This window comes from Felis catus, chromosome A3 (genome assembly GCF_018350175.1).
Source record: "Felis catus isolate Fca126 chromosome A3, F.catus_Fca126_mat1.0, whole genome shotgun sequence".
NCBI classification, from domain to species: domain Eukaryota; kingdom Metazoa; phylum Chordata; class Mammalia; order Carnivora; family Felidae; genus Felis; species Felis catus.
Window position 1 is genome coordinate 115,022,131 of NC_058370.1, and position 27,063 is coordinate 115,049,193.

The window sequence follows — 27,063 nt, forward strand, 5'->3', positions numbered from 1 at the left end:
TACCAAAGGATAAATGTGCTATATTAACGTGAGTACGACGGACAAATGCACTGCAGTAGTAAGCACGTCATAGATACATAGAATATTGTCTCTCTAGTCTGAACATAGATAGAAAATAAGTTATACTTGTTTTTGTTTTCCATCACAGTAGGAGGATAGCATACAAAGTGATTGGTTCAGTGGCCACAAAGCAAGCCAAGGGAGAAACCATAAAGGAGGGCGTAGGGCACGGAGAATGGTGGCGATGTGCCAAGGACGCTGCAGAGTCGCGGGGGCTCCTGCAGGGAACAGGACCTCAGACCTCTCAGGACAGCCTTCTGAGTTAGCACGAGGTCCCACTTGACGACAGCCGGTGGCTGCATCTGAGCTGGGATGATTCAGGCCCCTGGGTGGGCGGCAGAGCGGGGACGGGCGCAAACAGCATCCAGCAGGCCAGCCCACTCTCCCGCTGGCGCTATTGGACTTCTGTGATTTTAGGAACACGGGCCGCAGAGCCAGACGGCACGGTTTGCTTCTGTGATGTGACAGATGGCCAGACTGATGGCCCACCACATGCTGGCTGGCCCTCCTCCCTCACCAGCCGGCTCTGGGCGGCCGAGGTGCCCTGCGTGCTTGGCCTGTTCTCCAAGGTTCATAGCCCACTAGCGATGCTGGGATCCTGCACATATCGCCACAGCAGAAGGAAGGGTCTGAGGTCTTGGCTCTGAATCCTTTCTCTACCACGTGACCTCTGTGACTTCGGGAAGGTCACCTGAACTCCTCTGAGTCTCAAGTTCCTCATCTGCAAAGTGGGGGGGACTGATGCTTACTTCCTTGGGGGCTGGCAAGGGCCGGGTGGGATGCTGTATGTAAGGTGCCCAACATGGCTGGCTCCTGGCACACAGGAGGGGCTGGATACATGGGAGATGGATCTGAGCTTCCAGACATCAGGGCTGGGTGAGAAAACACCAACCTCACAAAATCTGGGGAATAAAGCCACCTTGACTGGCTTAGGGTTGAGGATTTAGGGCAATTTCTTTACCTTCTTTCCTGCCAATTTTTTCTCCTCTCTCCAGGTCTGGGATTCTTTGAAATGAAGTAGGGGTAGGGTTCAAGGGCAGGTCTGCCGAGGCAGACACAGCCCGAGCCTAGGAAAGCACACAGCTCAAGGTCATGTCTCTTCACATCTGGGACCAGGTAGAGGATGCTTCTTCCTTCCCCGCCATCCCTCCCACCAACCCCTGCTCCCCACAGCAGCCCCTAACTCCCATCTCTCAGACCTGGACCATTTTTCCCCACTGGGAAGCCGAAGAGTGGGGGACGGCACTGAAAACAGTGAGCGCCTATTGAGTGAGAAGCATTTTCCATCTGTTCTGAGCCCAGGGAATCTGGAGGTGGATGGGCCACCCGCGGACAGGTGAACTGCCTCTGCGGGTGGTGGGAGATGGGAGGGAAAGAGGGATGGAGACCTGGTCTTGAACCTGGGGCCCTGGGAGCACTCCTGTGCTTCTACCAATGCTGAGAACTTGGAGATGTGTCCAAAGACCAGCCTGGAAGCCTGGGGCTCCCTGTCCCCTCTCATCTGCAGTGTACTTCTCAAGATCTGTGTGTGTACATGTGTGTGTATCTGTGTGTGTGTGTGTGCGCGCACGCACACATCTCATTCTCCCCCGTCCCCTCTAACACCTGCCTGCCCTGAACCTCCTCCTCCGTCCATCACTCAGCAACTTTCCTCTTGGATGGAGGCAGCAGGTGGGCGGGCAGCTCGTTGGGCAGCTCGTGCCCCTCCAGCTTGACCTTGATCAGGTGGTTGGCCAGTGCAAACTCCTCGTCATCCAGCATGCCGTCCTTGTCGATGTCAGCCAGCTTCCAGATCTTGCCCAGCACGCTGTTGGGCAGCTTGGAACGCACCATCTCCTTCTTGGCATTGGCCCCTGTGATCTTGCCGTCCACCGGTGACAGGGTGTAGAAGATCTCGTCGTACATGGGCTTGTCCCTGGCCACCACCCACTCGGCGTCATCGATGCCCTCCCCAGCCCCCTCCCCATAGCCATGACCGAAGGGGCCGTGCAGGGTGCCCTCGAACGCCCCGCCCTTCACCATCTGCACAGGCCGCTGTGTCTCCTCCTGCCGCACCAGCACCATGAGCTGGGCGATGTCGTGGGCCAACATATCATCCACCACCTCCAGCAGCTTGCTTTTCAGTGGCTGGAATTTGCTAAAGTCCTGGGCCTGCAGCTGGTCCTGGGAAGAGGAAGAGAAAAGAAGGTGAGCGTAGGAGGCAAGGGAAGGAGCTATTTCCCCTTGTTGGGGATGCTGCCTTCTGCTAATGCTGGAATGTTCACAGCCCTGGAAGCTAAACTGATCGCAAAATAATGAAATATTGAAAGATAGAGGAGAAGAAAAAAAGGCACATTGGCTCTTGGTGGAAGTTTTCAGGAGAGGACAGTCTCAGGGTCTAGGGAAGAAAAGGAAATGGAACAAATATTGGTTTGATCCATTTATCTGGATTCCCTTTAATACGCTGGAAAGCAATTACATTTCTCTTTCAGCTAGTTTTGGCTATTGAGGGATGGTTCCTGAATGCTTTGTCCTCTGAGACCGAGGCGTATGTGTCTCTGTGCTCTAACCACGGTGGTAGTACTGGGAACACTGCAAATGCCTCACTGCGTGATCTCATTCGCTCTTCCGGGGTCTTTCTGAGGGAGGGGAATCACATTCTATCCCCATTAAGGGAAGGAAAGACGGAGGCACAGGCAACTGAAAACAAATCCTAATAGAAGCCAAGGCTCATCTCCAAACCAGTGATTCTTACTCATGCTGCTCATCGGAATTAGCTGGAGAGTTTTCAGATACCTGCGTCTCCCCTGAGGGTTCTGACACAGTAGACACAGGCGGGCAGATTCTGTAAAAGCCTGCCTTCCCGTGACACCCACACCACATGGTGGAAGAAATATGTTCCACTTGGCGCATCTCTGCGATTTTGAGGCGTCTGAGTCGAGAACACCCGGCTGCTCCTTGGCCTTTTCAGTGACAAGGTGAGAGCTTTCTGCTCCGGCCGTTGGCTCTGACCACAACAAGCTCAGGACACTGGGCAGAGGCCAGTGCACAGAAATCTCAGGGACAAGCACATCGAGTTCCCGGCAGAAAAATTCAGAAAACACCCACGGCGACATTTTAAGAGCGAGTGTCAGCTTGTGCGTTTCTCACCTCCCCTCTAAGGCAGGGCCAAGCCTAGGAGGCAGGTGGGGGCCGGTGGGGGTGTGCAGGGCAGAAGCAGACTAGCCCAAGGTCCCTGGCATCTCTCTCAGCCCGTCCACGTCGAGGTGTGTTTGGTGGGCTCCCAAACGGGCAACCTAATATCTTCCAGGGGGCACAGTGGGTGCTCCCATCACCCCACATCGATGGCCCGCCAGGCGGCCATTTACATGGTTGGTTCAGGGCACCAGACGACAGATCCTAACCTGTGACTGGCAAACAGATAAGAAGGTGAAATCTGTATGCGGCAAAAGGATTCCTCACATTAAAAATGGGGTCGTGTGGTCCCTTTCGAATGCTATCTTCCTAAATGTTTGCTTCTAGAGCACAACATTCTTTTCTAATTTTAATTTGTTTATTTTAGAGAGAGAGAGTGCATGCACGCACATGAGCAGGGGAGAGGACAGAGGGAAAGACAATCTCAAGCAGGCTCCATGCCCCCAGCATGGAGCCTGATGCAGGGCTCGATCCCACGACCCTGGGATCATGGCCTGAGCCGAAATCAAGAGTCGGACGCTCAACCGACTGAGCCACCCGGGCGCCCCCAGATCGTTACCTTCTTAACAGAAAGAGGAGCTGAACGTTGAAGTATTCCAAGCCACGGCTGAGTGACAAACCTGAGTTATGTTAAAGTAATTCTGAAATTAGTAACTGGCTTGTGGTAGGTGGTTCCAGGAATGAATGGATACATGAACGCATGCACTATTTGAATGTCTATTTTTTTCTCTTCCTTTTAGCACATAGGAAGCTAAAAATGCCTGTTTGGGACCGTACTGATGTTCTGAACCTCCGGTCTTAAACTGAGAAACGATCAAAAGATCAAAACCAGCAACGAGAGCAAAAACAGTTATTACAACTACATGTGCTGCTATTCTTAAAAAAATTCCCTAATTCTCAGAAAACTTTTTTATTTTTTTTAATGTTTATTTATTTCTGAGACAGAGACAGAGCATGAATGGGGAAGGGGCAGAGAGAGAGGGGGACACAGAATCCGAAGCAGGCTCCAGGCTCTGAGCTGTCAGCATAGAGCTCGACTCGGGGCTCGAACTCACAGACCATGAGATGATGACCTGGAGCCGAAGTCGGACGCTCAACCGACTGAGCCACCCAGGCGTCCCAGAGAAAGCTTTTATTTTTAAATAATTACAGAACCATGAGATGCTGCAAAAATTGTACAGAGAAGTAGGTCCCCGTGTTCACCACTCAGCTTCCCTCAGTGGTGACATCTTACCTAACTCGAGGCTGCATTTTAAGAGCCAGGCCCTGGGCTAAGCACCTTGCAAATATTATCTCACTGATGATGCTCACAGCGTACATCTAAGGTGGGTGCATCGGAGCCTGAGGTTACAGATGAAGAGTCAGAGGCTCAGAGAGGATCCAGTTAGCATTGGTGTGGTGGCTTCTCGCTTGGACTGTGGGGATATTCTGGCTTTTCTACCAGCAGCCTGTGTGAACAGCGCACTCAGAAAACTGCCAGCCATTAATTACACAGGTCAGTTAGCTTTGTAGACCTCAGTTGGCTCCTCTGTAAAAGGAGGAAGAAGAATGCCTCCCTCAGAGGACGGCTTTGGGGACTAACGTGAGAAGCCAGGTGTGATGGTGCTAGGCCAAGATAGGAACCCACGGTGTACCCCAAAGAGAGCAGGCTTCAGTGCAGGCTTCTGCTTCTTCATGGCTTGTGTCCCAAACTGCTCCCAAGTGGGAGCTCAGAGGTAAACTTAGGCACTCGAGGGCCTGGAGACCCTGTGTCAGGTGACATTCCATATCACGTGGCATGGCAGGGATTTCAAGCTTGTGGTGGCTGTGACTGGGGGAGGTCTAAACTGGAGGTATCGGGTCCCAAGCATCATGATACCCCAGCCTCCCTGGGAGCATTGGGGCTCTGTGTTCTCCCCAGACCCAGGTAGGACACCTGCTGGGCCAGCAGTGGTCCAGCACGGAGGGCAGACCTGGGGCCATCTCCTTGCCTTCTGATTCTGGGCAATCGGACTGTCCCTTGTCCTGGAGCCCCAGACCCCTAGTTACCTGCATCCTTTTCAGGTTGGGAAAGTCCCCAGGTGAGATCTGGTGCTCGCGCTCGATCCGGCCGTAAATCTCAGCCAGGTTGTTCACCAGCTCCTTCTTCTTATTATCCTTTCCGAATACCGACGGCATCTCCTTCTTCAGGGAGCTGATGATGTAGGCATGAACCTGAGAACCAGGAGAAGAGAGCAATCTTCCGATCAAGACCCTTGATCCGTTTCTTCCCTCCAGGGTAGCTCTGGCCCCCTCTCTTTCCATAAATCCCTCCTCCTGCTGCTACCTCTGCAATCATTTCTATCTCACCCCCTTGCTCTCTCATCGCTTGCAGCGCTGAGCTGTTTTCCTAGATCACATGGGAAAGGTGAGACTGTGGGGGGGAGGTTAAGGTCAAGGCAGTTATAGGGATGGTAATACTGGTGATGATGTTGAGGACGAGGAAGCCAGCAACAGCTAACGTTTCCTGAGCACCTCTAACGATGCCAGGCACTGTGACGGGGCTGTGACATTCCTTACCTTACTTCACCCTCCCACCCCTTCATTTTACAGATGTGGAAAGAGGCACAGGGAGACTAAGGACCTTGCCAGGTTGGGATCACATTTCATAAACTCCAATCTGGCCACCTGACGCCAGGGCCTGTGACCAGAACCACCACACTATCCTGCCCCCAGCTACTGGGGGGCTCAGCTGGTGCCCATGATGCAGGAACTAGAGGACACCGACCACCCCAGCAGGCGATAGCTCAGGGTTGCAGGCGGCAGCCCCTGACCGACCCACCCCGAACCTCCCCGTCTTCCGGGGGACAGCCTCACCTTGGCCAGCCTGGCTCTCTTGATGAGGTCGTTGAGCTTGCGCAGGGCAGCATTTCGCGGCAGACTCTGAATATCTCGGAACAGGTCCTGCTCCTCCGCCTCGAAGAGCTTCCGGTTGTCGGGGATGAGAAGGGGGTGGGACCAAAAGGAGCCGATGTAGACCCGGATCACCTCCGGGGTGTTCACAATCTTCCCCAGGGACCACATGAGGGCCCCGTACACCCGCATCAGCTGCTGCGTCTCGATCTGGTCCGCCTTGTTCAGCACCACACGCATCTTGTCCTCGTGGTTCTTGAGGGCCTTGATGACCTCTGAGAACTCATCAGAGATGTCCAGCTTGTGGGCGTCAAAGAGCAGGATGATGCGGTCCACCCGCTCGGCGAACCACTCGAGGACGGCCGCGAAGTCGTACCCTGCGGCAGAGGGGCGGTCAGGAGGGGGGGAGGGGGGCTCCGTGGCACAGGGAGGGGCCTGGGGACAGGAGGCCAGGCGCCGGACACAGAGTCTAGGAAGTCACACCTGGGTTCCAGCCCGCCCCCCCCCCCCCCACATGTCCACTCTTTGGCCTTGAACATGTTAGTGTTCCTGACTGTTCTCTCACCCATAGATGGACATACTAATAGTAATTGACTAATGGAATTATAAGGACTAAATACACTCCGAGCCCAGCACATAGTTATTAGTAACATCATTATTCCCATTTATTCTTCTCGTTCAGGCAAAGAGGCTCTTTCCATTCAGCGACAGGGCTCAAGAAAGTGCTTCGGGGGCGGGCTCTGCCCAGCAACCAGGCAGGGGCGTGGTCAGTGCCACGGAAATATGGGGGCACAGTGACTCAGCCAAGACCACCTTGCTGGTAGGCAGCCGCTGGGGCATGGAACCCAGCTCTCCAACCCCAAGTTCAGCGCTTGCTCCGGCGGGCAAGACGTTCACTTCATGGCCCCATTTCACCCCCGCAGCATACTTTGAGATCCGCAGGATGAGGAGACTCACCCTGGCTTTTCAGAGGAGAAAACTGAGGTCCAGAGATGAGGTGACAGTCAAACGGTCCCTAAGCGGTGGGGCCAGGGCTGGACCGCACCACCTGGGCCCTGGGCTCCCCGAACATGCGGAGGGCAGCTGTCTTACACATGGCCACCTCCCTGCCTCTCCACCCTTTCTCCTTCCCTCCCCAGGGCCCAGGCTCACCCAGTAGCTCCCACAGAGTCCAGGAGGCCTGTGCATTCCTGCTCCAGGCGAGCCTGCAGCCTGCACCCACTCTCCTGCTCTCTGGAGCCCGGAACCAGCAAGCCTGCCCCCCTTGGTGGCTGGGGAGGGCAGCAGGGCTCATTCCCAACTGTGGCTGTGGCGTGCAGGCCTCGGGCAGGGCAGCCCAGAGAGCACGCTGCAGCTCCTTGTAAACAAATCCCAGAGTGGCCACTCCCAGTCGGCTGGGCAGCTAGAGCCCAGCACTTAGTCGACAAGGAAGCAGAGGCTCAGAGAGTGCACAGGGCCCCCAAGGGAGGGGTGGAAGCAGGGTCATGTCTCCCCACTTCAAATCAGGCCCTCTGGTCACCCCTCCATGGACTCAGGAAAGCAAAGGGGCTAAAGAAGCTGTAAAGAAAAGAGGCTCCCGCCTCTCCCACCTCTCACCAATCGCTGATGGCACCAGCCATTCGGGGGGCGGGGGGGGGGCGCTGCAAAGGCTTTGGGGGAAGTAAGGGCAAGGCTGACCAGCCCCCACTTCGGGGTGGGGAGGGACAGTAGTAGCTCAGTGTGGCCAGAAGATGATGGCCCCCTGCCCATTCCCGTCAGCCCAGTGTTCTCGAGGTAGGATGTGCTCCGAAGGGGTCGCCTGAGTAGCACTGGCCTGGCAAGCTTACTTCTAGTTTCTGTTCAGCCATTAAGGTGCTGTGTGTTCTTGGGCAAAGAGCCTTCCGTCGCTGGTCCCCGGTTTCTCTGCCTGTCAAAGCAGGGAGCTGGACAGGAAGACCTCTGAGCTTCCCTTCTCCCTGCTTCTAAGACCAGAGGGGTGAGGGTGGAGAGCAGGACGGATGAAGGGGAGACACGAGGAAGTCCTTGCCAGACAGGGAGAAAGGAGGCTGGGGGCCTCTGTCTTAAACACCTTGGGGGGGCCTGTGTGAAATCTGCTCTTGCTTGAGGACAGGCTTCTGGAAACCTTTTCTGGGATTTCATAAGCACAGAGGCTTCCTATTCATCTTCCCACTTTTGCAAATTCTGCATGCTGTGACGAGTGCTATCAAACTACAAAGTCCGTAATGCCAGGCGCTTTCTCCCGAGGTTTGGCCACGAGGACCCGAGGACCAGGTGATGAGGGCGTAGCCTTCCTCAGAAGCTCAGCCTCCTGCTCCCAGCTATTCAGAGCCTAGCAGCCTCCAGGACAGGTAATTATCTCTGGGATGGGGGGTGGGGGGCGGACAGTTCTTAGGCACATCCAGGAATGGGAGCATCTGAAAGGCACAGATGGACCCATTAAGCAAAAGGCAGGGGACTAGCTCTCTCATTTATCTTCTGTGTGACCTTAGCAAATCTGAACCTCAGTTTTCTCAGCTGTCAAATGGGGATGATAACACCTGACCAATGAGGGGTCAGTGATAGAGCCACGGCAATAGGATTCAAGAGCACAGGGAGGGCCTGGATCAGTCTGGAGGCTCTGCTCTAATGTCTGGGGTCATAGGTCCCCTTCCCTGGCTGGTCTTGGGAATGGCTCTGAGACCCCCAGCAGGGACTCGTGAGCACCTGCAGCAGCTCAAGGGCTTATAAGACATGAACTAGGAGGTGGAGGGAGATTTAAGCCCCGAGAGACTGAGCAGCAAAGCTGGTCTTCCCGGAAACCCTGGGATTACGTGCAGCAAGTCTGGCTCCAGGAGATCTGGTCTGCAGGCATCAGGGCCAGAGACCGCGCAGCCTGCAGCGACCTGGGGCTCTCCCCACAACCCTCCAGGCTCCAGAGGACTGGAAAGAAAGCATTTCTAGGTAATGCCAGGCAGGAGGAAATCAATGAGACAAACACAATAAGCAAGGCAACTCCTTAATCACCCACTGGCTTCCCGCATATTCTGAAGAGCAAAGCAGGGACGCTGACAGGCAGCACATTTCTTTGTATTTTCAACCACACCATCTCATTTGATCCTCATAACTGTCCACATGCCGGGAGCTACACAGGGCACACAGGCAGGAAGGGGAGGGGACAGAGAGGTTAGGGGCTGGCCAAGCTCACACAGGCAGGTTGTGGCGAACTCGGGACTAGACCCCAGACCCTTGACTCGGGTCCACACTCTCTTCCTATGCATAGCCATGTGTGAGGCTGGAGCTCAGAGGTCTGAGCCCTCAAACCAGGCACTTGTGGTGGGTGCATAAAAGGTCCTATCCTGCCTCCCAAAATCCCTTTTGAGATTTAAAGACATTTTAGCAGAAGAGAAATAAAAGGGCATCAATTTTCAAAACGTGGGAAGAGTTCAGATGCCAGTGGGGAACAAACACCACACTACATGCCTCCGAGAAGTAACCTTGGAAGTGGCCTGAGAGACTCATCACAGGCCTCCGATGACCATAAGGCTGCCGGCAAGCCCTTGTGACATGCCTCAGGACTCTGCCGCTCTGCCCTGGCTTGTGGTGCCCACCCAGGAGCATAGATACAGCATGGAGTCTGGGGCCCCACTCCAGTGAGGGTCCAGGGACAGGCCAGGGACGTGAGGCTGCCAGGACCAGCCTGGACCCTCCAAGGTGCCCCCGGGGGGACTGGAGATGAGAGCCGGCCCCATTCTACTCCCCAAGCTCTTCCTGGGCAGGTGATGATAAACCACTCAAAAGCCACTAGACTGGGTCTAAGGAGACCAGCCTGCGTTGCAGCTTTATAGCCCGGGCTTTTCCCTGCTGTGGCCCTGCTGAGCTCACCCCCACAGGGAGGAATGTGAGCCCCAGGCCCAAGGGGGTGCTTTTCTAGGGCGGGGCCTGTGGGGATTCTAGCTGACAAGTAGCCAGGAAATGAGGGTCCCAAGTGTGAGGACACTCAGGCTTCCGGAGCCCCTCCCACTTCTGCTGCATTTTGCTTCTTCCCAGTAATGAGCCTGGGGCTGGGCACATCCTGTCACTTCCAGGAACTGCCTCCTCTGCTGCCCATCCCAGGTCATCTTCATCCAGAGACAAGTGCTGGCCCAGGACCTCCTGAGCTCAGATTCCCGGACGTCCCCTGCTTCCTCTCTCCCCCTCAGACACCCACCCGAGGCCTGGGCGCAGGGGCCATACCCTGAACAAGGGCCACGCTTCTTCCAGCTCTGGCCCAAGGCTGGGTGCTCCCTCCCGTGAAGCTTGAGGCCTGGGGAGCCCTTGGGAGCAGCTCACTTTCGAGAATGGGGCACCCTGGGGCCACCGGGCGAGAGGCGGCTCTGTGCAGATTTGATAATGGTGCCGCTTTTGGCTGGTGAGACACAGCACTGTGCCTGGCATGAAGCTCAGTGAATGGAGTGTGGGCTGGATTGTAGGCTCTACGCGCCTCTCAGCCAGGTGAGCTTGTACAGGGCACGACCCACGGGGCCATGTCCTGTCCTGAGCTGGCTAGAGGAAGGACAGAAACACCAGATCTGTGGTATGGCCAAACCCAGAGCTCTGAGGGCCCCAGGCAAGAAGCCGTACACAGAACATTTGGTTCTGTGAACACACGGGTGTGTGTGTGTGTGTGTGTGTGTGTGTGTGTCTGGCAGGGGGGGGATAGTGTATATGGAGGGAGTGGTGGGTGCGTGTAGACGTGGGGGTGTATATGTGTGTAGGTATAAACCAGAACTGCCAGGTTCTATGGCAGAGAAAGGATGAGAGGTTCTGCATACTGGAAACTTTCCTGACACCTGAGGGTATCTGATGCCCTTTCATTCCTGGTCTCCTTGGAGCGCTGAGGGCAGCACTGCCCGGGCTGGCGATACAGTGCCAGTGCCCAGCTCCCAGCTCTGGTTTTTATCACAGGCTGCAGGGAAGGCAGAGGACTGACTGGCTTGTGTAGCCATTCGTGGGCCACCACTTCTAGAGGTCAGTGTGGGGTGGGAGGGGACAGGAAGGCAGGTAAGGAAACCAAGCACCCAATTTGCTGAGGGCAGCCACTGAGGTCCAAAGATCAAAGCAGGCAGGAAAATACAAGAACAGGGAACAAATGGAATGGGACAGGAGCTGAGGAAGGCAGGAGTCCCTAGAAGTAGGCTGCCATATACAGCTGCACAGGCTGTGCACTGCATTCATAAGGGAGGCCATTCATACAGATTACTCATTACTGTATAATGGGCAACCCTGGCTGGCAGATAAAGGGGAGAGAAGGGAGCTCACTGTCATCCAGGCCCAGAGCTGATGTCTGGGTTTCCATTACCATCTGTAGGCCTCACAAAGTCCTATGATAGGTATCATTATCCCTTGTTACAGAAGTGGACACAGGCTCAGGGGAAAAAATGTGGCCTGTTGAGACCCATACTGGTTCTAAAAACCGGGGCTTTGACCTCCCAGTCCAGTGCCCTTGGAAATCCCAGAGGCTGAAGTCCTCCCTGGGCCTACCTGCCAGGCTGCACTGCCTTACAGGTCTATGTGCCACCTCCCCGCTCCCCAGCCCCCAGGTAGTTCAGATTGAAAAGTAGTCAGATTGAAAAGTCCTGAGCCTTCCTTAAGGACACCCAGGCGGCTAGTGTGAAACAGTAAATCAAATCCCCTTTAGGCCTAAACTCAGGATGGGCCCAGATGAAACTGGGGCAGGGCGGGGGAAGGGGGGGGTGCTGGTAAGGAGGGAGGGGAGTATTTAGGGAAACAAATAGAAGCCACGCGGAGAGCCACCAGAGCCTCCCCTCCACAAGGGTTGGACCCGAGCACCGCAGTGCTCACGAAGGTCCAGAGGAGAGGGTAGGTGAGCCTGTCTTCCCAGGGCCATGGGCTCTATGTCTCCAAACCAGCTCCGCCTCAGCCCCAGCACCACCCGGAGCCCAGGCTCCCCCACTGACGTCCCACTGATTACGTGGCATGTTCACACAAGGCCCCTCCTTTCTTCTTCGCCCCTTGTCCCAGGTGTCACCTCCTCAGTGAAATGGGAGGGAGACGCAGGGCATTTTTGCTGGGGTCTCTGCCTACCCCTGCTCCCACCTACTCCAGACTGAGGTCCTGACAGCAGGTTCTGTCTTTCCTGCAGGACAGACCGGGGTCCAGAGGCCCTGGAGCGGGCTGCTGACCTGAGGGCCTCTCCCGCCATCTTCCCTGTCTACCCTCTGTCAGGCTGGCTGTACCCACCCACATGGCCATGGGGGACACCCCCCCCCCCAACGCCCAAGGCTGAGCTGGGTCCTGCCACCCCAGAGAGCGACCTGCTCCCTGCAGAGAGGAAGCCAGGCCAGCTGGCAGGAATGCTCAGGGTGGCCCAGCTCCGAAACTATGGGCCTGTACCCAGGCCAGCACCAGTGGCACTTGGGCCCCCTTAGTACAGACCTGGGGGCACTGGCTTGTTGCCAGTGAGGCAGTGGGCTCTCCTCCCGGGGGGCCCGGGGCTAAGCGGGTGCCGGCGCCTGCAGGCCATGCCCTTGGAGGAGGGGGTTTCTGGGCCCCACCATGGCGGCACAGACATGCTGCAGGACAGACCTTGGCAGGCTGCAGAGCACAGGGGCCAAGGCACATGCGGGAGGGAAGCAGACAGTCACCTAAGGCCACTGCCCAGAGAATCTCTCTGCCAGTCCCAAGACTTTCCTTCCCGGAGGCTGACTTCTGAATGCGGACTTGGCTCCAGCCCAGCTCCTGGCTCCAGTACTGGGGTGGGAGTGGCTTGGCATGGCTCGCCAGAGAGACAGCCCAGAAAGGGCAGGGGGGCTACCCAGGGCACACAGCAGGAGGTGGTGGGAGAGGCTGGGGTGGGGCGCCAGGGGCAGACTTTTAGTTTTGTACAGCATCGTCTAGCATTTTAGAGCTAGAAAAAAAACCAGTGATGATGATGATGATGACGTTTATTCATGTTTACTGGGCACTTGCTACGTGCCGGGCAGAGGGCTTTTTGTACCTATATTATTTCTTTTAATCCTCAAACAAGCCTATAAGTAGAGAGAACAATTTCCCCCTATCTTACAGAGGCGTAACTGAAGAACCCTGCCCGAGCTCACGCAGCTAGGATGCGGCAAGGCAGGCTCGGCACGCTGGCCGTCGGGCACCAAGGTTCCATCCGCTAACTGCCATGCCTGGGGACCTCCCTTAGTGAGCAGTTACCCCATATCTGTCTGGAGTTTTCAAAGTGCTGTTACATACCAGCTCCCCACTCTTAGGCCCAGAGCACGCTCACCTCCCCACGTCACTGGATGAAGTTCTCTGCAGGCATATGCCTTCCCTGCAGATCTCCCCAGGCCAGGGACCACAAGACCTTCAGAAGCAAACCAGGTAGTGCCTCTTGGGGAACGTATCAACCCGATGAGGTAAATAAGGCAGATAATTGTTGTGTCCTTTTACAGAGGAGGAGACGGAGGCCGGCTGTCGCCTGAGCCACAGTGGACCCAAACTGTCCCCTGGCCCCTGCCTAGGACTGTCCCCACAGCACACCAGGTGGTGCCAGCTCATCAAGGTAGGGCAGGGTCCTGGGGGTCTAGCTCATATATATATGTATATATATATTTAATGTTTATTGATTTTTGAGAGAGAGAGAGAGAGAGCGCACGCAGGGGAGGGGCAGAGAAAGGGAGACCCAGAATCTGAAGTAGGTTCAAGGCTCTGAACTGTCAGCACAGAGCCTGATGCGGGCTTGAACCCACGAACTGTGAGATCACGTCCTAAGCCGAAGTCGGACGCTTAACCGACTGAGCCACCCAGGCGCCCCGGGGTCTAGCTCATAGTACGGAAGCAAAAGAACATACCGGAAAGGACACAGCACAGAGCCAGAGTCCATCCTCGCAGGTGCGTCGCTTACCTCGGCTGATCCTCTGTTTCTCCCCGGAGAGGATCCCTGGGGTGTCGATGACGCTGATGCTCTCCAGCACCGGGTTGGGCAGCTGGGCACACACGAACCTGCGCGGGGCGAAAGCAAACCCGCGCTGTCCTCTCACCGGCTCCCGCACACCCTCACACGTGCAGACGCACGCCAGCCTTCCCAGCCCTGGGGGGCGGACGTCCAGAAGCCTGGCTGCCTTCTGACACCGACCCCCAGGCTCCAGTCCAGACTCAGCCTTAGCACCAGGCCCGGGACCTGCACTTTGAGGAAGCTCCCTGGCTGATCCTGAGGCAGCCGTGGTCCTGAATTCGTGCAGCCCTGCTATCAGGGACACTAGGATGTCCAAACCTCAGTCTCTGCCCCCACGGCGCACAGTCCGGTGGGGAGAGGAGGCACGTGCGTGGGCCACCACAATATGAGATGGGATGGGACCAGCATGTCGAGGGGGGTCAGGTAAAGGGCTCGGGAAATCCAAGGTGCAGAGATGGCTTCCAGGGATGGCTTCTTGGAGGACGCGGCACGGGAGCTGGCCTTGATGGAGTTCCACACCCGGGAACATTTATTTGGGCTTCCAAATGCACCGCTATCGAGATAGTAGTCAAGCCTTGTGAAAGGAAATATTTCTAGGGCTACATCCTGAAGTCTCAGAACACCAACTGGTAAACCTAACGTAGGCTCTTCTTCAAGGCCCCTCTCTTACACGCCGTTTTTGGCAGAAGCCAAAAAGGGGTCTTACTATCTCAGGTTCAGCGGGCCTCTGCTGCCCAGCGAGATGGTAGAGAGGCAGGGTAGGTGAGGAGGCTGTGACACGCGGACGGGGGCATTAGGGAGGGCTTCAAAGGAGGCCAGAGTGGGGCCAAACAGGGAGGCAGGGTTCACATCACGGGGGCCTTGAGAGGTCTGGGTTTTATACTGAGGGCAACAGAAACCCATTTATACTGAGGAACATTTTACGCAACAGAGTGACTCAGTCAGATACGACGGTTGTCAGCAAATCCAGTTCAGTTCATCAGATCTGTATGGAGTGCTTGCCATCTGTATGGAGTGCCAAGTGCTGGGCTAGATGATGGGCTGGAAGAGAAAATGACACGGCCCCTGCCCTACCGAAGCCCACGGCTCCTCAGGCTCTATGGCACACCCAAGTATCCTACAAGAAACCCCACATTTTGCTGAAGCTGGCCTGAGCCGGGTTTCTGTCACTTGGTGACCAGGTAGCCATGTGCATGGGGGCTGGTTGGGGGCGAGGGCTGTGACTGAACCTTCACCCAAGCTGAGCTCCTGGAGTGAGAAGGGCAGGGGGCTGAGGGTGGACCCAATGAGGGGGACACTGGGTCACAGGAGCCAGAGAGAAAGGGGACAGAGCCGACAGGGAGGCCGCAGGAGGGCCAGGGAGCTGAGAGGGAACAGTGGCTGAGAGAGACCCATACCAAAGAGAGGCGGGGTGAGGTAATGGTGGGAAGTGTCCGCTGTTCACCATCACTGAGAGGTCATGGTGACCTTCACATGGGCAGCTGTGATGGGGGAAGCCATGCTCCCCAGGTGGTGGGGGAAAGGAGGAAATGAGGAGGTCTAGTCAAGAAACTTGAAGGTGGTAGGGTCTGCTCCAGGGCTGTCAAGAGGAGATATTTCTACATGGGAGAGGGGGGAGAGGGTGGTGTCGTTGGAAAGAGGGAATCCCTGATAGCATGGTCCCTGAGGAGCTGGCCCGGAAGCACCTGTGGGGGGGAGAGGAGGTAGACGCGGAGCGGAAGAGAGGACGCAGCTCTCTGCAGACCGGTGGAAGGGGGCGGGGACAGAGGCAGGGGAACACTCCATGGATCCTGGCTTCCACTTTCTCTAGAAGAGGAGGCAAGGCCATCTGCTGAGGGAGAAGGAGGTTACGGGGGTTGGAGCATGTTTGGAACACGACCCCTGGGCAGCACTAAGATGGGAGCCAGATGTCTGAGGTGCAGCCTCCCTGGGTGTGGCTGCGGGGAACTGGAGGTGCCTGGAAGGGGGCTTCCTTCTTCCCTCGTGTCCTTCCAATGGACATGGCTGGCAGATCCCCCTCCCACATCAGTCTAAACACCCGTCCTTTCAGCTCCTGAGTGCTCTGGGAGGAAGGCGCAAACCTCACAGTGCTCGGTCTTCTGCTCCTAGGGCTCCTGCAGCGAGCCATATTCTTCCATTCTTCTCTGCTCACTGGGGTTTTTCCCCCCAGTTTTCTCCTGCCTGAGATGTCCTTTTTTCCCACCCAGACCCTGGAAAGGGCCATTTCACTCATCATTGACCAACCCACGTCAAATGCTAACTTTCCCTCAGAGGCCGCGTCAGTCCTCTCACCTGGGAGAAGCATATTACTCTTAGCCTATTTTACAGACGGGAAAGGCGAGGCATAGAGAAATTAGGAAATTTGTCTAAGATCCATGGTGCCGTTTTGATAGGATTTGGGCCCAGATTATCTGATGTCAAAGCCCATCATCTCTGCCTTTACTCTAAATACCTCCTATTAAAGAAAGTAGTTCAAATTGTTTAAGTACAATGCACATGCGAAACTGTGGCGTGGCTCTATATGACAAGCGTGACTGGGCGGCAGCCTGCATTCTGGTTACGTAAATAACAGGAATGTTGGGCCAGCCTGCCAAGCATTCCCTACAGCTTTTGCCACTCACGTTGACACAATACCCCTGGTGACTGCAGGCTTACCCTTGTCCCAGGGGAGGGGAGGTGACCTGTCCAAGGTCTCGCAGTGAGTTTAGTAAAGAGGCAGTGCTCAAACTCAGGACTTCCACCATCATCCCACGGTTCCTTCCACCCAGTAAGAACAACGTCCAGGAATAGAGAGGAACCTTCCTCTACCTCCTTCCAGTTGGATGCAAACCCCTTCCCTAGACAGTTGACCCTGGAACAATGAGGGTGTTAGGCGTGTCATTTCCCCCACTCTGCTCGGTGGAAAACTCACATATAAATGGACCCATGCAGTTCAAACCTGTGTGGTCAAGGGTCAGCTGTATAGACAAAAGCTGGGAACTACCCAGAATAGCCCTCTCCACTTTCATTGGAGGGAGGTTTAGATTAGGGGGGAGGTGATCTAACTCCGGTACCCTTCCCTGCTCCATGATCAGGAATTAGCCCTATATCCCTAATCCGTAGTGACCAACTCAGTTACACCCCCAGCAAGAAAGGAACAACCAAGAGATGCTGGGTATGGAAAAGGCACCGAGCCTCCCAAACCCCTCCTCTTCCTTCCCATACTCCAGGAAGAAAAATAGAGAACACCCAGGACACGTGCTCCCTGAGCACTCACCTATTCAAGAAGGCATTGCCAAAAGCGTTCAGCTTCCTGAAAGGTTTCTTAGGGTCCACCACCAGGGCATTCCCAGGGATGATCCCCTCCACCTGTCCGTGCATCACGGCAATGAAGGAGTCGGTGGTCGGCTCAGGCCCAATCCGCATGCCTGGGAAATCCTGTTCCAGTAGGTACCTGGCAGAAAGATGCACGGTTGTAAGGTAGGGACTCTGTTCAAGCTGCACGTCTGCCACAGGCAGGTGAGGACGTGAGTCGTGGCAGAGGGGCAGAGGGACCGCGACAACATTCCGCGGTAGGGACGCATTTTCACGGATGGAGAATCCAAAGACCTCTCGTGGAGGAAGTGGGATTTTAGCTGCACTTAAAATATCTAATCTGTCCCCCTGGTCTTTACCTGTTATCCTCTCGGAATCAGTAGTCGGAGAGCAAGGAGATGCAAGATTTGGCTCAGAAACAAGGTGTGGGTTGACACGGATTCCTGCAGGGGGCGCAGTGGATTTTACAGGTGGAGGCAGCCAGCTAAGATACCGGCAGTGAGGCTAGGTAGGAAAGAGACCATCCACAGACCGTGCAGGCTTTCCGTAGGTCCATATGCCAGCCATTTAATATGAGACATAAAGACAGCTGCTGCATCACCAGTGTGAAGGGACACTGTGCCAGGCCCATCTCCATGCCGTCTACGAGCGCTGGTCCCACTGTCTAGCGTCACTATGAGGCTGTGGCCTGTACGTACACCTCTTTGCTCTTCTTCAGGCCTAAGCAGTGAGAGCCCAAGGCCACTGCCCCTTTCCACAGCCCCTTTTAGAAGTCAAGAGCAAAGGCACACGGCGAGCCAGAGAATGAAGAGAAGGAACATGGAGGCCTCCTGGGCCAGTGGTCCTCAGCCCCGGTGGTGCGTTTGAGCTACTGTGTAGCTGTAGCCAGTGGTGCCCAGGCCCCAGCCCGGAGGTGCTGTCCCCCCTGGCTCAGGGGTGGGGCCCGGGCCACCAGACTGTTCTAGTAACTCCCTTGAGGATTCTAACGTGCAGCCCCGGGGGACATCCTGCTCTAGACCAACCTTCCCATTTCACTGATAAAGCCACTGACACCGGCACTCAATAGCATTTCCACCTGCCAGATACTGCGCTCATCACTTGGAGGACGTCATCTTCGACAGGCTTCACGGCTGCCCTATGGGCAGGTACTGAGGAAGCCGAAGCTTCGTAGGGTTATGTGGCTTTCTCCAAGTTAAACAGCCAGTAGTACAGCTGGAATCCAAACCCCTATCAGTCTAACACCAAATCCTTTGCTCTCCGGCCGTCTTCCGCCCTGAGAGCAAGCTGATCAAGGCCCCACAGTTTGGGGCAGAGCTGGGACCGGATGCTACGACTCCAGGGCCTGAGCTCTCTGCCCACCTTACACCTCCCCAGAACGGGCCTGGGGCATGGGTCCTGCTCTGCCCAGCAGGCTGGTAGCCGAGGATTTCCTCTGGCTCGTCTACATCCTCCTTGTGCCTTCGGGAAGTGTTCTGAGCTACTCGTTTACTCTGAGGCACAGGGCGGTTCGAGCCGGGTTGCTACGGGCTCCCTCCCCAAGGAGCCAGCAACGAGCTGCTGCCCAGGAGGCCACCCCCGCCCGCTCTGGAGGGTTTTCCGCCGCCTTGGGAAGCCTCTCATCTCCCTCCCAATAATCCAGGTGTGAAGGTAGGATTCCCTCCCGTCAGAGGACCATTTTGAAAGCTGGCTCCTGGGTTGTGCTAACAATAAATGACAGCAGCTGCACACTTGGACAGTGCATCTGGCTTTCTCAAACACACCTTCGGGGCCTCAGAGGAGAGGTAGGGCATCTCAGCAGCCCAGGGCCAGTGACCCAGTCTCTCTAACCGCGAGGGACATGCCCTTCAGAAGGTACTTGCCCTCTGCGAACCTCATTACCTCGCTCCATAACCTGAGAGATTATAGTTCTGATTTATGAAGCACCTGCCATATGCTAGGAGATGTTCTAGACTTTCCGTGCCTTATCCCACTTCATCTTCCCATCTCTGATGTGAGCACCATTGTCCTTACCATCAAATGGGCCTGATAAGAAAGCCCACTTCATAGTGTTGCATTAGATACAGACGCTAAGCACTTAAACAAGCACCTGGCACCAAGATTACCACTCATTGTAAAAAGGAGGAGACACGGTCACACAATGTGCCCCAGGATATGCAGTCAGTAAACAGCAGAGCTGGGATTTGAACCTGGCACGTGGGCTTAAGAATTCATGCTCCTAACCACTACATTCACTGTCTCCGTTCCTGCCTAAGGTCCCTCGACCAGGAAGTGCAAAAGGGCTGAGCCCCCCTAGGGGACCAGAAGGAGGCGTGGAACAAGAGGACCCCAAGGGGGAATGATCTGGCAGGAGGCTGGCCAGGAGCCAGGCTTCGATGCTCACAAACCCAGGAACGTACTCTTCTCCTGAACACCCACCTCTGGGGTTCACTGCCCAGTCTCCATGAGTGGGATGTGGCACACAGAAGTGGCTGCTATCGGGCACCAGAGCAGGGCCAGGGCCACTGGCTCTACAAGGCCATTCTCGGAACCTGAAGCTGCTTCATGAGAGTCAAGGCTGTGCCCGGGAAACCCCACCCATTCTTGCCTGTGCTAGGAAGCGGGCACCTGTGTGGGCCTGGGTCCCGCAGGGAGTATGGCAAGTGTGAATTCTGAGGCTGGAGGAGGGTGCCAGATGTCACCAAAGGCCTCAGGGACAGCCGAAACAGAGATGGACGGAAAGAAACATTTCTGAGGCAGCCTCAAGAATGCCCAGCCTGAAGAGGGCCAAATACAGTGACGAAGTATCTTCCTGACACAGGCACCTCAAATTCCAGCCGAGAGAGACGTGGTGTACCAGCAGATGAACAAAGGGTGACGCTTCCCAGCATCACAGAGGCCACTTTCCAGGATGTTCCAGAGCCGCAGCCTCAGGCAGCCAAGCGAGGGCCTGGAGGCTGGGCCCGCTGTCCTGGCGTCTCGGCTAAACCCACATAACCTCCAATTTGCTGACCACACACGGGTCTGGAGAAACACAGAATCCCACGAAGCCACCAGCAAGTCCAGGGACACAGTCGGGCCAGGCAGAGAACCCAGGGCTTGGTAAATTCTCAGGGACATCTGCGTATGGCTTGCAGCAGCGAGCACCCCCTTAACAAAGCCACCACTGTGTCCAGAAAGGAAAACCTATTGAGAGAGCTCATCACTGCTTCTCTATGGGGAGTGATACAGATCGCCTCTGTTGCCAGGCAAAAAACGTTCCCACAGTAGTGTAAGAAAAGAAAAGTGAATTCAAGCCTGGGTGGGAATGGCTGAGATGGGGACACACAAGAATCAAGAGGGCCAGGCAGGCAGGGTACCCGCTGTGGGGTAGGTGTTGTTCTGGGACCTTTACCCAAATGACTCCACTTAATTGGTCCCAGACGCACCATGGGATGGCAGCATTATTTCAGTTCCACAGTTGAGCAAATTGAGATAGAGGTTGCTCAACTTTGGGGCCAAAGAACACTACTGAGAGGCCCTAAGAGCTGAAAAGATTTGGGTAGCCCTCCTCCCCCCAGCCATCCCATGCAAAATGAATAAATACTAAACCACAATACAGGTGTAAGGAAGTCCCAGGAAATTCTGAGTTTTCCCAGGAGGATGAGTTTTCTTCATGTTTTTTTTTAAAGCAAATTATTTTCTAACACTTTCCTCATTTGTTTGTGTCCCGCTTGGCTGGCAATCTAAGCATGTGGCCTGCTTTACTGGTGACCTAAGCCCCCAGGGTAAAGGCGTAGGGCCAAGAATCTTAACCCGGTCTGCCTCTGGAGTATCCATGTCTGCAACAGCGGGGGCCAGACCTCAGGCTGCAGCTCTTACTTTACAGATCTTTAGACTCGAAAGGCACATGTCACTTTCTGCTCTGTGTTCCAGGTATCTGTGTTGTACATCTGTATCTTTGGTCTCAGTCTCGGGGTCTGAGCTTTTGAACGGGGTCAAAACAGTAATACTTGCCCTGTTGGGTAATACTGGCCTCAGGAGGTTTTAGGGACACCGGAAAGCACCCCATAATCACAAAGTGAGGATGGTTGACCCTCGATGGCCGTGTTGAGGGCTGAGTCGGCTCTGTGCTCCACGGAGCAGCCACCCCTGTCCCCACCACACAGCAGCCTCTGCCATGGGACAAAGTGGCCCCAGCACAGAGGAGACTCATGGCTGGGCTTTTGAGCCTCCCATTAGCCTCCCCTTGCCTCTGTCCACCCTGCCACAGGCTGACCCACCCAGTCCACGACTAACCCCGCAGTGCCCACAGGATCCCCTTGCCACCCCTCCTCCAGCCCTTGGAGGTAGAGGCAAGATCCTTGCCTCCAAAAGGGGTTCCCCCCCACTCCTGAGGGCCGGTCTCTAGGCCTCTGCTTATAGAATCAGCTTGAAAGGGGAGAGCAAATGAGAAAGCCCTAAGCACAATGCTTGGAACATAACTGGCACTATATTGGTTCTTTCCCTTCCTAACTGGAGAGTAGTACTATGAGGTGTTCGTTGCTATTCACATGTTAGAGGTGAGGAGACTGAGGTTTGGACAGGTTAGGCCTTCCTGACAAGGCCTCTTAGCTAGGACTGTTGGAGCCTGGATTCTGCTGAGCCGGACTCTGCTCTTTCCATGGCCTCACTCCATTGTCAATGGGAATGGATGGAGGTTTCTCCAGAGGTCCCCTCCTGCCGGTGAAAGCTTCTCTTGATGACCTCCAGACACCTGACTTTCAAGGCAGATCTTAAGCCAGACCTGAGGCAGGTGGCCTAGGGCTGTCTACTCCCTTGAGTAACACTCAGGCCTTATAAGAGGTGGGCAGATTGCCACTCTGCCCCACTGAGGGACCAGCAGACCAGAGCCCTGATGGGAAAAGATGTCCCCTGACCGCAGCGGGAGGATAGGAGTGAGGTGTGGCAGGCACTGTGGCTGGCAGGATAGACCTTGCAGAGGTCACTGGGTCTACGTGGAATGGTGGCCCCTGTCTCTAGTCGTTTGGCTTTCTGGAGGATCATCTTTCTCGTGGTGGTGATGCTATAAAGCTGGGGATGAGGCCTGGGCAGGGGGGATGCCAGGGCTGTGAGGAGAGATGGTGCAACACAGCCAGATGCTGAGTCACCTTTGTGGAAGGATGCAGAGAGCCCCCTGAAGAAGTGGGGGAGTCCAAAGCGCCCACTGAGTAGCCCCCCACCTCACCCCTGCAGCCCCACCACGCGCTCATACTTCAGAGTCTGAGTCTCGTTGTAGAAGGGCTGCGGGATCCTCAGGACCAGCCCGGACCTCGCTGTGCAGACCCAGGCAGCTTAGCTCTGCCAGCCTCAGGCCCCACACTTGATCCCATAGTCCTCTCCTTCAGCTCCGCGGCCGCCCAGCCAGGCCTCCCTTCTAGCCCACCAGAGCACGGGGGTCTTCCTCAGCCCCCGGGGCGGCCCCAGATGCAGCTCTGGGACTGGGGGGGCCAAGTGTGCAAGGGAGCAAGGGTTGGAGGCTGCCAGGGCCAGTCAGAGGAAGAGTGAAGGGAGGGGATCAGCAGAAGCAGGAGGAAGGCTGCCAGAGCCAGAGGGACACAGGGCTACTGTATCGAAAGAGGCAGCCTGTGTGGAGGGAGCAGCCGCTAGGCCAATTGATTGTTTATTTTGTGAGTCGGGGTTGCCGGGCCTTAGGCCAGGGAAGTTATTTCAGGCAGAGAGCATAGCACATTAATTAGTTATTAGAAGAATGTCCTTTTCTGCACGTTCTTCCTGAGATGAGAAATAGACCCTGTGGCAAGTACATATAAATGAAAGTGGATGGACACTCGGGAGGCAAAAGGCCAAGGGCCAGGGAATGAAGAGGCAGGTCTGTTTCCGAGGGAAACATCCCTCACAGGTTCAGGCCTGGCCGGAGCCTGTGAATCGGAGCCTGTGAATCACGGTGCTTCAGGCAAGAAGCAGGGGGAGGGAGCACCGCCTTAGCTACTCCAAGTGGAGCCTTCTTTGCTCTGGGGAAGGGGTGTGGTCTCACCTTACCCTCTTGGAAGGCAACTCAGAAATAGGATTCTTAACACCAAAATTAAACATAAAAAAATTAAAAACAAAGCAAAACTGCACAACCCTTGGCCTAGTGATTTCACTTCTGGGACTCCCTGAGAAAACGTGTGGAAAAATATTGCCTGTAGAGTGAGTCGACAATAGCAAAAAATTAGAGACAACCTAAAACATGCAAAAGGAGCGGACAGGCTAATGAATAATTTGCATATACATATAGTGAAATATCATGCGGCTCTTAAAAATATTGCTTACAAAGACTTTTGAATTTCCGTAAAAAATGCTCCTTCTCCAAGTGAAATAAATTAGCATATAGAATTACATTATGGCATGAGCTCAACGGTGTTATAAAATAGCTAAAAATACTAGAAGGATAGATATATACATATGATATTTAAAATGGTCTCTCCCGAGTCATGGGATTATGGGTGATTTTTTTTTCTCCTTCCTCAAATTTATTCTTGTCTCCATTTTCCAATGGGGGAAAAATAGCTGTTCAGTGGATTTAATGAAAAGGAAGGAAAAGATATAATTTGGTTTTGGAGGGATTCCCTATGCTGTAAGCTTTGCTACTCTGCTGGTGGGCTCGCCCTCAAGGCGGGTGGCTTTGACTGCAGGAGCTAAATTCATTTACTACAGGATCCAGGAGGGAGAACTTTTGTACTTGGGGGATAAGAAAGCGAGGGAACTGCCTCCCCCCACCCCCCTCCGTCCTTCCTGTCTCTCTTAGATAAGGAATAATCCTTGGGCAACTCGACTCTGCCCCTCTCTTAGGCCCAGTTAACAGCCAGCATGACTCAGGCAAAGCCAGGGGAGTGTCTCAGTCAAGAGGCACTTAAACCTGTTCGCTGCTTCAGGATCCTGCCCCCAGGGACACTCGCCTTTTCCCCCTCGCTCTTCCCTCCCACTCCGTGAACCTCTAATGGGAGCCTCCCATAGCTGAGACCCCAGGCAAGGCCTCAGGGAGCGCAGGCACAATAGCAAGTTCTGGTGCTACCGAAGGAGAAGCTCTAGATAATAATAACGTACTAAGAGTTATAACCGAGGCGTGTCCAGAGGGCCAAGGAGGGCTGTGCAAGGGCAGGAGTCATCTGTACATGGGAGGACGCGGGGTACAAAGGAAACCTTTGTACAGAACCTAGGTAGCTCTGAAGTGCCTTTGGCAGGAACTAAGGGAAATGGATCAGATCAGGGTTCTTGCCCTGAGATTACATGTAAATTTGTGTATGTGCATTTTTCGACAGGGCCAAAGCTTTTGTCAGAATTTCAAAGGATGTCCTGACCTTTTAAAAAGTTGAGAAAGCAATGGATTAGATTCATTGCTAAGAGCCCTCGGGCTCTAACAATGTCAGCTACCCAAAAGCCAGTAGCTGCCCACCCCCTACCTCCCATACTTCTTTAGAAATCACTCAGCCCCTCAAAGCCACGGAGCCCAAGGCTGTCCACCCTACAAAGAAAGGCAAGCCCGATCTGGTGTTCTGTTCCGACAGGACATGGAAGCACGGGGCAAGCCCTGCTCCCAGGCTTGTGTATAAGCTTCGTTGTTAGGGAAAATTGGTAGCTAGAAAATTAGGAAGCTGACTGTTAACTTTTCTGCTCTCCTTGCCAAGCAAAGCACAGTGCTTTGCATGTTGCAGGTGGCCCAACTATAGTAAGATTTGATTTGAATAGAAACAGGACCCCTGCCTTGAAACCGGCAGGAGATGAGCACCGCTGATTTGGGGAGGCCACTGCACCCACTGCCTCGCTAGAGGGCTCTGACTCAACACAGAGGGCCAAGGAGCACCTGCAGCAGTTTGGCAATGGCTGTAAATGAGGCCAAAGAAAACCTCCTGGCCTTGAGAATTGTGTGGTCTGAGGACTGGGGAGGAGCCTGTCCTGTAAAGATGGGGAAGACTGTCATTACTCCGGTGGGCAATGCACAGAGCTCTCTGAATGCAGGGTGGACAAGCTGACTCCCCGAGGATCCCTCCGGCCCTAGGATTCTGTCACTCAAGGGAATAGATGACTCACCATCAAAGCCACAGGCATTTAGCCAAGCGTGTCCTCCCATGCATCTAGGACCAGCCTCCCAGGTGGGCCTCCTACCCAGTTAACACAGCATGGGACCGTCATTAAGCCCTCTCTGCCTCGGTCATTTCACCTGCTGGCTGAGACGATCACCGGTGTCCCTTCCACCTCTAAAAGACTTTAATGTTATTACTAAGCCATTATGATCAAACAAGGGAAAAGAAAAAGGCATTCTGCTTCTGACACTGCTTCTGTCCAGTCTCTGAGAGACAGATGTAGGTCTGCTCAGGGAAGGAAACTGGTAAAAAGGACAAGTGGCACTACTCAGCAAGGGCTCCAGAGTCCCCAGCCCACCTCATCAGTGGCAACTACAAAGCCCCCAGGGGAGTGGCTGAGCCCTCTAAAAGGCAAGGGAGGTGGTCCTCGCCACCAAGGACATGTCCCTAAAAAGTGAGGGTGTGAGACTCCCCCATCAGCAAAAGGTGCTCTTGTGACTAGGAGCTTTCTCACTTGTGCCTCCTGGACCTCAGGTTCATCATCCATAAAATGGGGAGAATAGGGATGACTCTGAACTTCTAACACATCAAACCGACCTCTTGAGTCAAGGGCAGGGAGGCACTAGGTAGGGGAAGGGGCGGGGGCAGCAATGAAATCGTGGGGGTAAAGCTTTGGACACACAAACACCAGAATTTCTTCAGCGCCCTCACAACGGAAGGCTTCCGGTTTTTCCCCAGGCAGGAGGGGTCACCGGGAGGACCTAGGCGCGGGCGGCTCACCTGATGAAGGTGGTCTTCCCAGTGGAGTACTGGCCCACCAGCAGGACCATGGGCTTGTTGTCGAAATCAGCATCCTCCAGGGCGGGCGAGTGAAACTCGTGGAAGCGGTAATGCTCTTCCAGGGGCAGCAGCTTGGTCTTGTAGAGTTTCTTGAGCCCCTCGCTCACCGTCTGGAAGACCTCGGGGTCCTTCCTCCGGCGGTCGTCGGAACCCAGCCAGCTGAACATCGCGGCCGCCGCTCGCCCCCTGCGCTCAGCCCCGCGTCGGGCGCCCTCGGCTCCTGGGAGAAGGGGCCCCGCAGGACCCACCAGCCGCTGCGAGCCGCGCCGCCGTGTCACCCGAGCGCGGGGCTCGGCCGCACCATGGCCGGGAGCGCGGCGCGGGGGTCCCCGGGGCGACGGGAGCGCGCCCTGCCCAAGCTCCTGGGGCCCAGCCCAGCTCCCGCTTCAAGCGGAGACCCAGGAGCGGGGGGGTGGGGGTGGGGGGTGGAGAAGAAATTATCTGCGCCGGGCAGAAGGGCTGCGATCTCGGAAATGAAAGTCAAACCTGCAATTAAACTGCAAGATGCCGGGGTGCGATGCCGGGTCCCCGATCTCCCCCCCCACACAGCTTGCCGACCTCCCCTGCCCGGGCCCTGCTGCAGCGAGAGGATGCTTCGGCTCGGCTCCTGCGCGGCCGGCCGGCCCAGGGGAGGAGGAGGAAGCGCTGGCCCGCCCGGGGACAGCTCAGCATCCGCAGCCGCAGCCCGCAGCCCCAGGCGCCGGTTTAAATGCCAGCCGTGCAGGAAGCGGGCTCGCGGAGGAAGTCCCCGAGTACTGGCAAGGCCAGCCCGGCCCGTCGGCCTCGGTGCCGAGAAGCTGAGCAGGGCGCCGCCATGTGTGTGGGCAGGCGCTCCGCTGGGGACCGGCGACCGCAGCCTGGGAAGGGAGGGATGCGGAGTTCTGT

The 27,063-nt window shown here is 55.5% G+C and overlaps 1 protein-coding gene and 1 long non-coding RNA gene across 2 annotated transcripts in view; one reads left to right on the plus strand and one right to left on the minus strand.

Annotated features, from left to right (window-relative positions):
• Positions 1-23,434, plus strand: part of LOC123384563 — a 62,396-nt gene extending 38,962 nt beyond the window's left edge. Inside the window, exons 2-4 of the long non-coding RNA XR_006595844.1 lie at positions 8,350-8,453; positions 13,524-13,633; positions 19,573-23,434. This is a non-coding gene — a long non-coding RNA (uncharacterized LOC123384563). The remainder of the gene's footprint in view (positions 1-8,349; positions 8,454-13,523; positions 13,634-19,572) is intronic.
• Positions 1-27,040, minus strand: EHD3 (EH domain containing 3). Its single transcript, XM_003984350.5, has 6 exons — positions 26,119-27,040; positions 17,283-17,459; positions 13,976-14,073; positions 6,070-6,482; positions 5,263-5,427; positions 1-2,223 (listed from the first exon to the last, which is right to left on the minus strand). The coding sequence occupies exons 1-6, from the start codon at positions 26,343-26,345 to the stop codon at positions 1,696-1,698; spliced, it is 1,608 nt and encodes a 535-aa protein (XP_003984399.1). The 5' UTR covers positions 26,346-27,040; the 3' UTR covers positions 1-1,695.
• Positions 27,041-27,063: the final 23 nt, after the last annotated feature.

Bases quoted from the DNA above. Each gene is read 5' to 3' on its own strand.
- EHD3 (XM_003984350.5), bottom strand. From the start codon at position 26,345: ATGTTCAGCTGGCTGGGTTCCGACGACCGCCGGAGGAAGGACCCCGAG. The intron at 14,074-17,282 runs GTGAGTGCTCAG...CGCCCCGCGCAG, and splicing joins GGCAATGCCTTCTTGAATAG to GTTCGTGTGTGCCCAGCTGC. The intron at 5,428-6,069 runs GTGAGGCTGTCC...CCTGGTTCTCAG, and splicing joins AGAGAGCCAGGCTGGCCAAG to GTTCATGCCTACATCATCAG.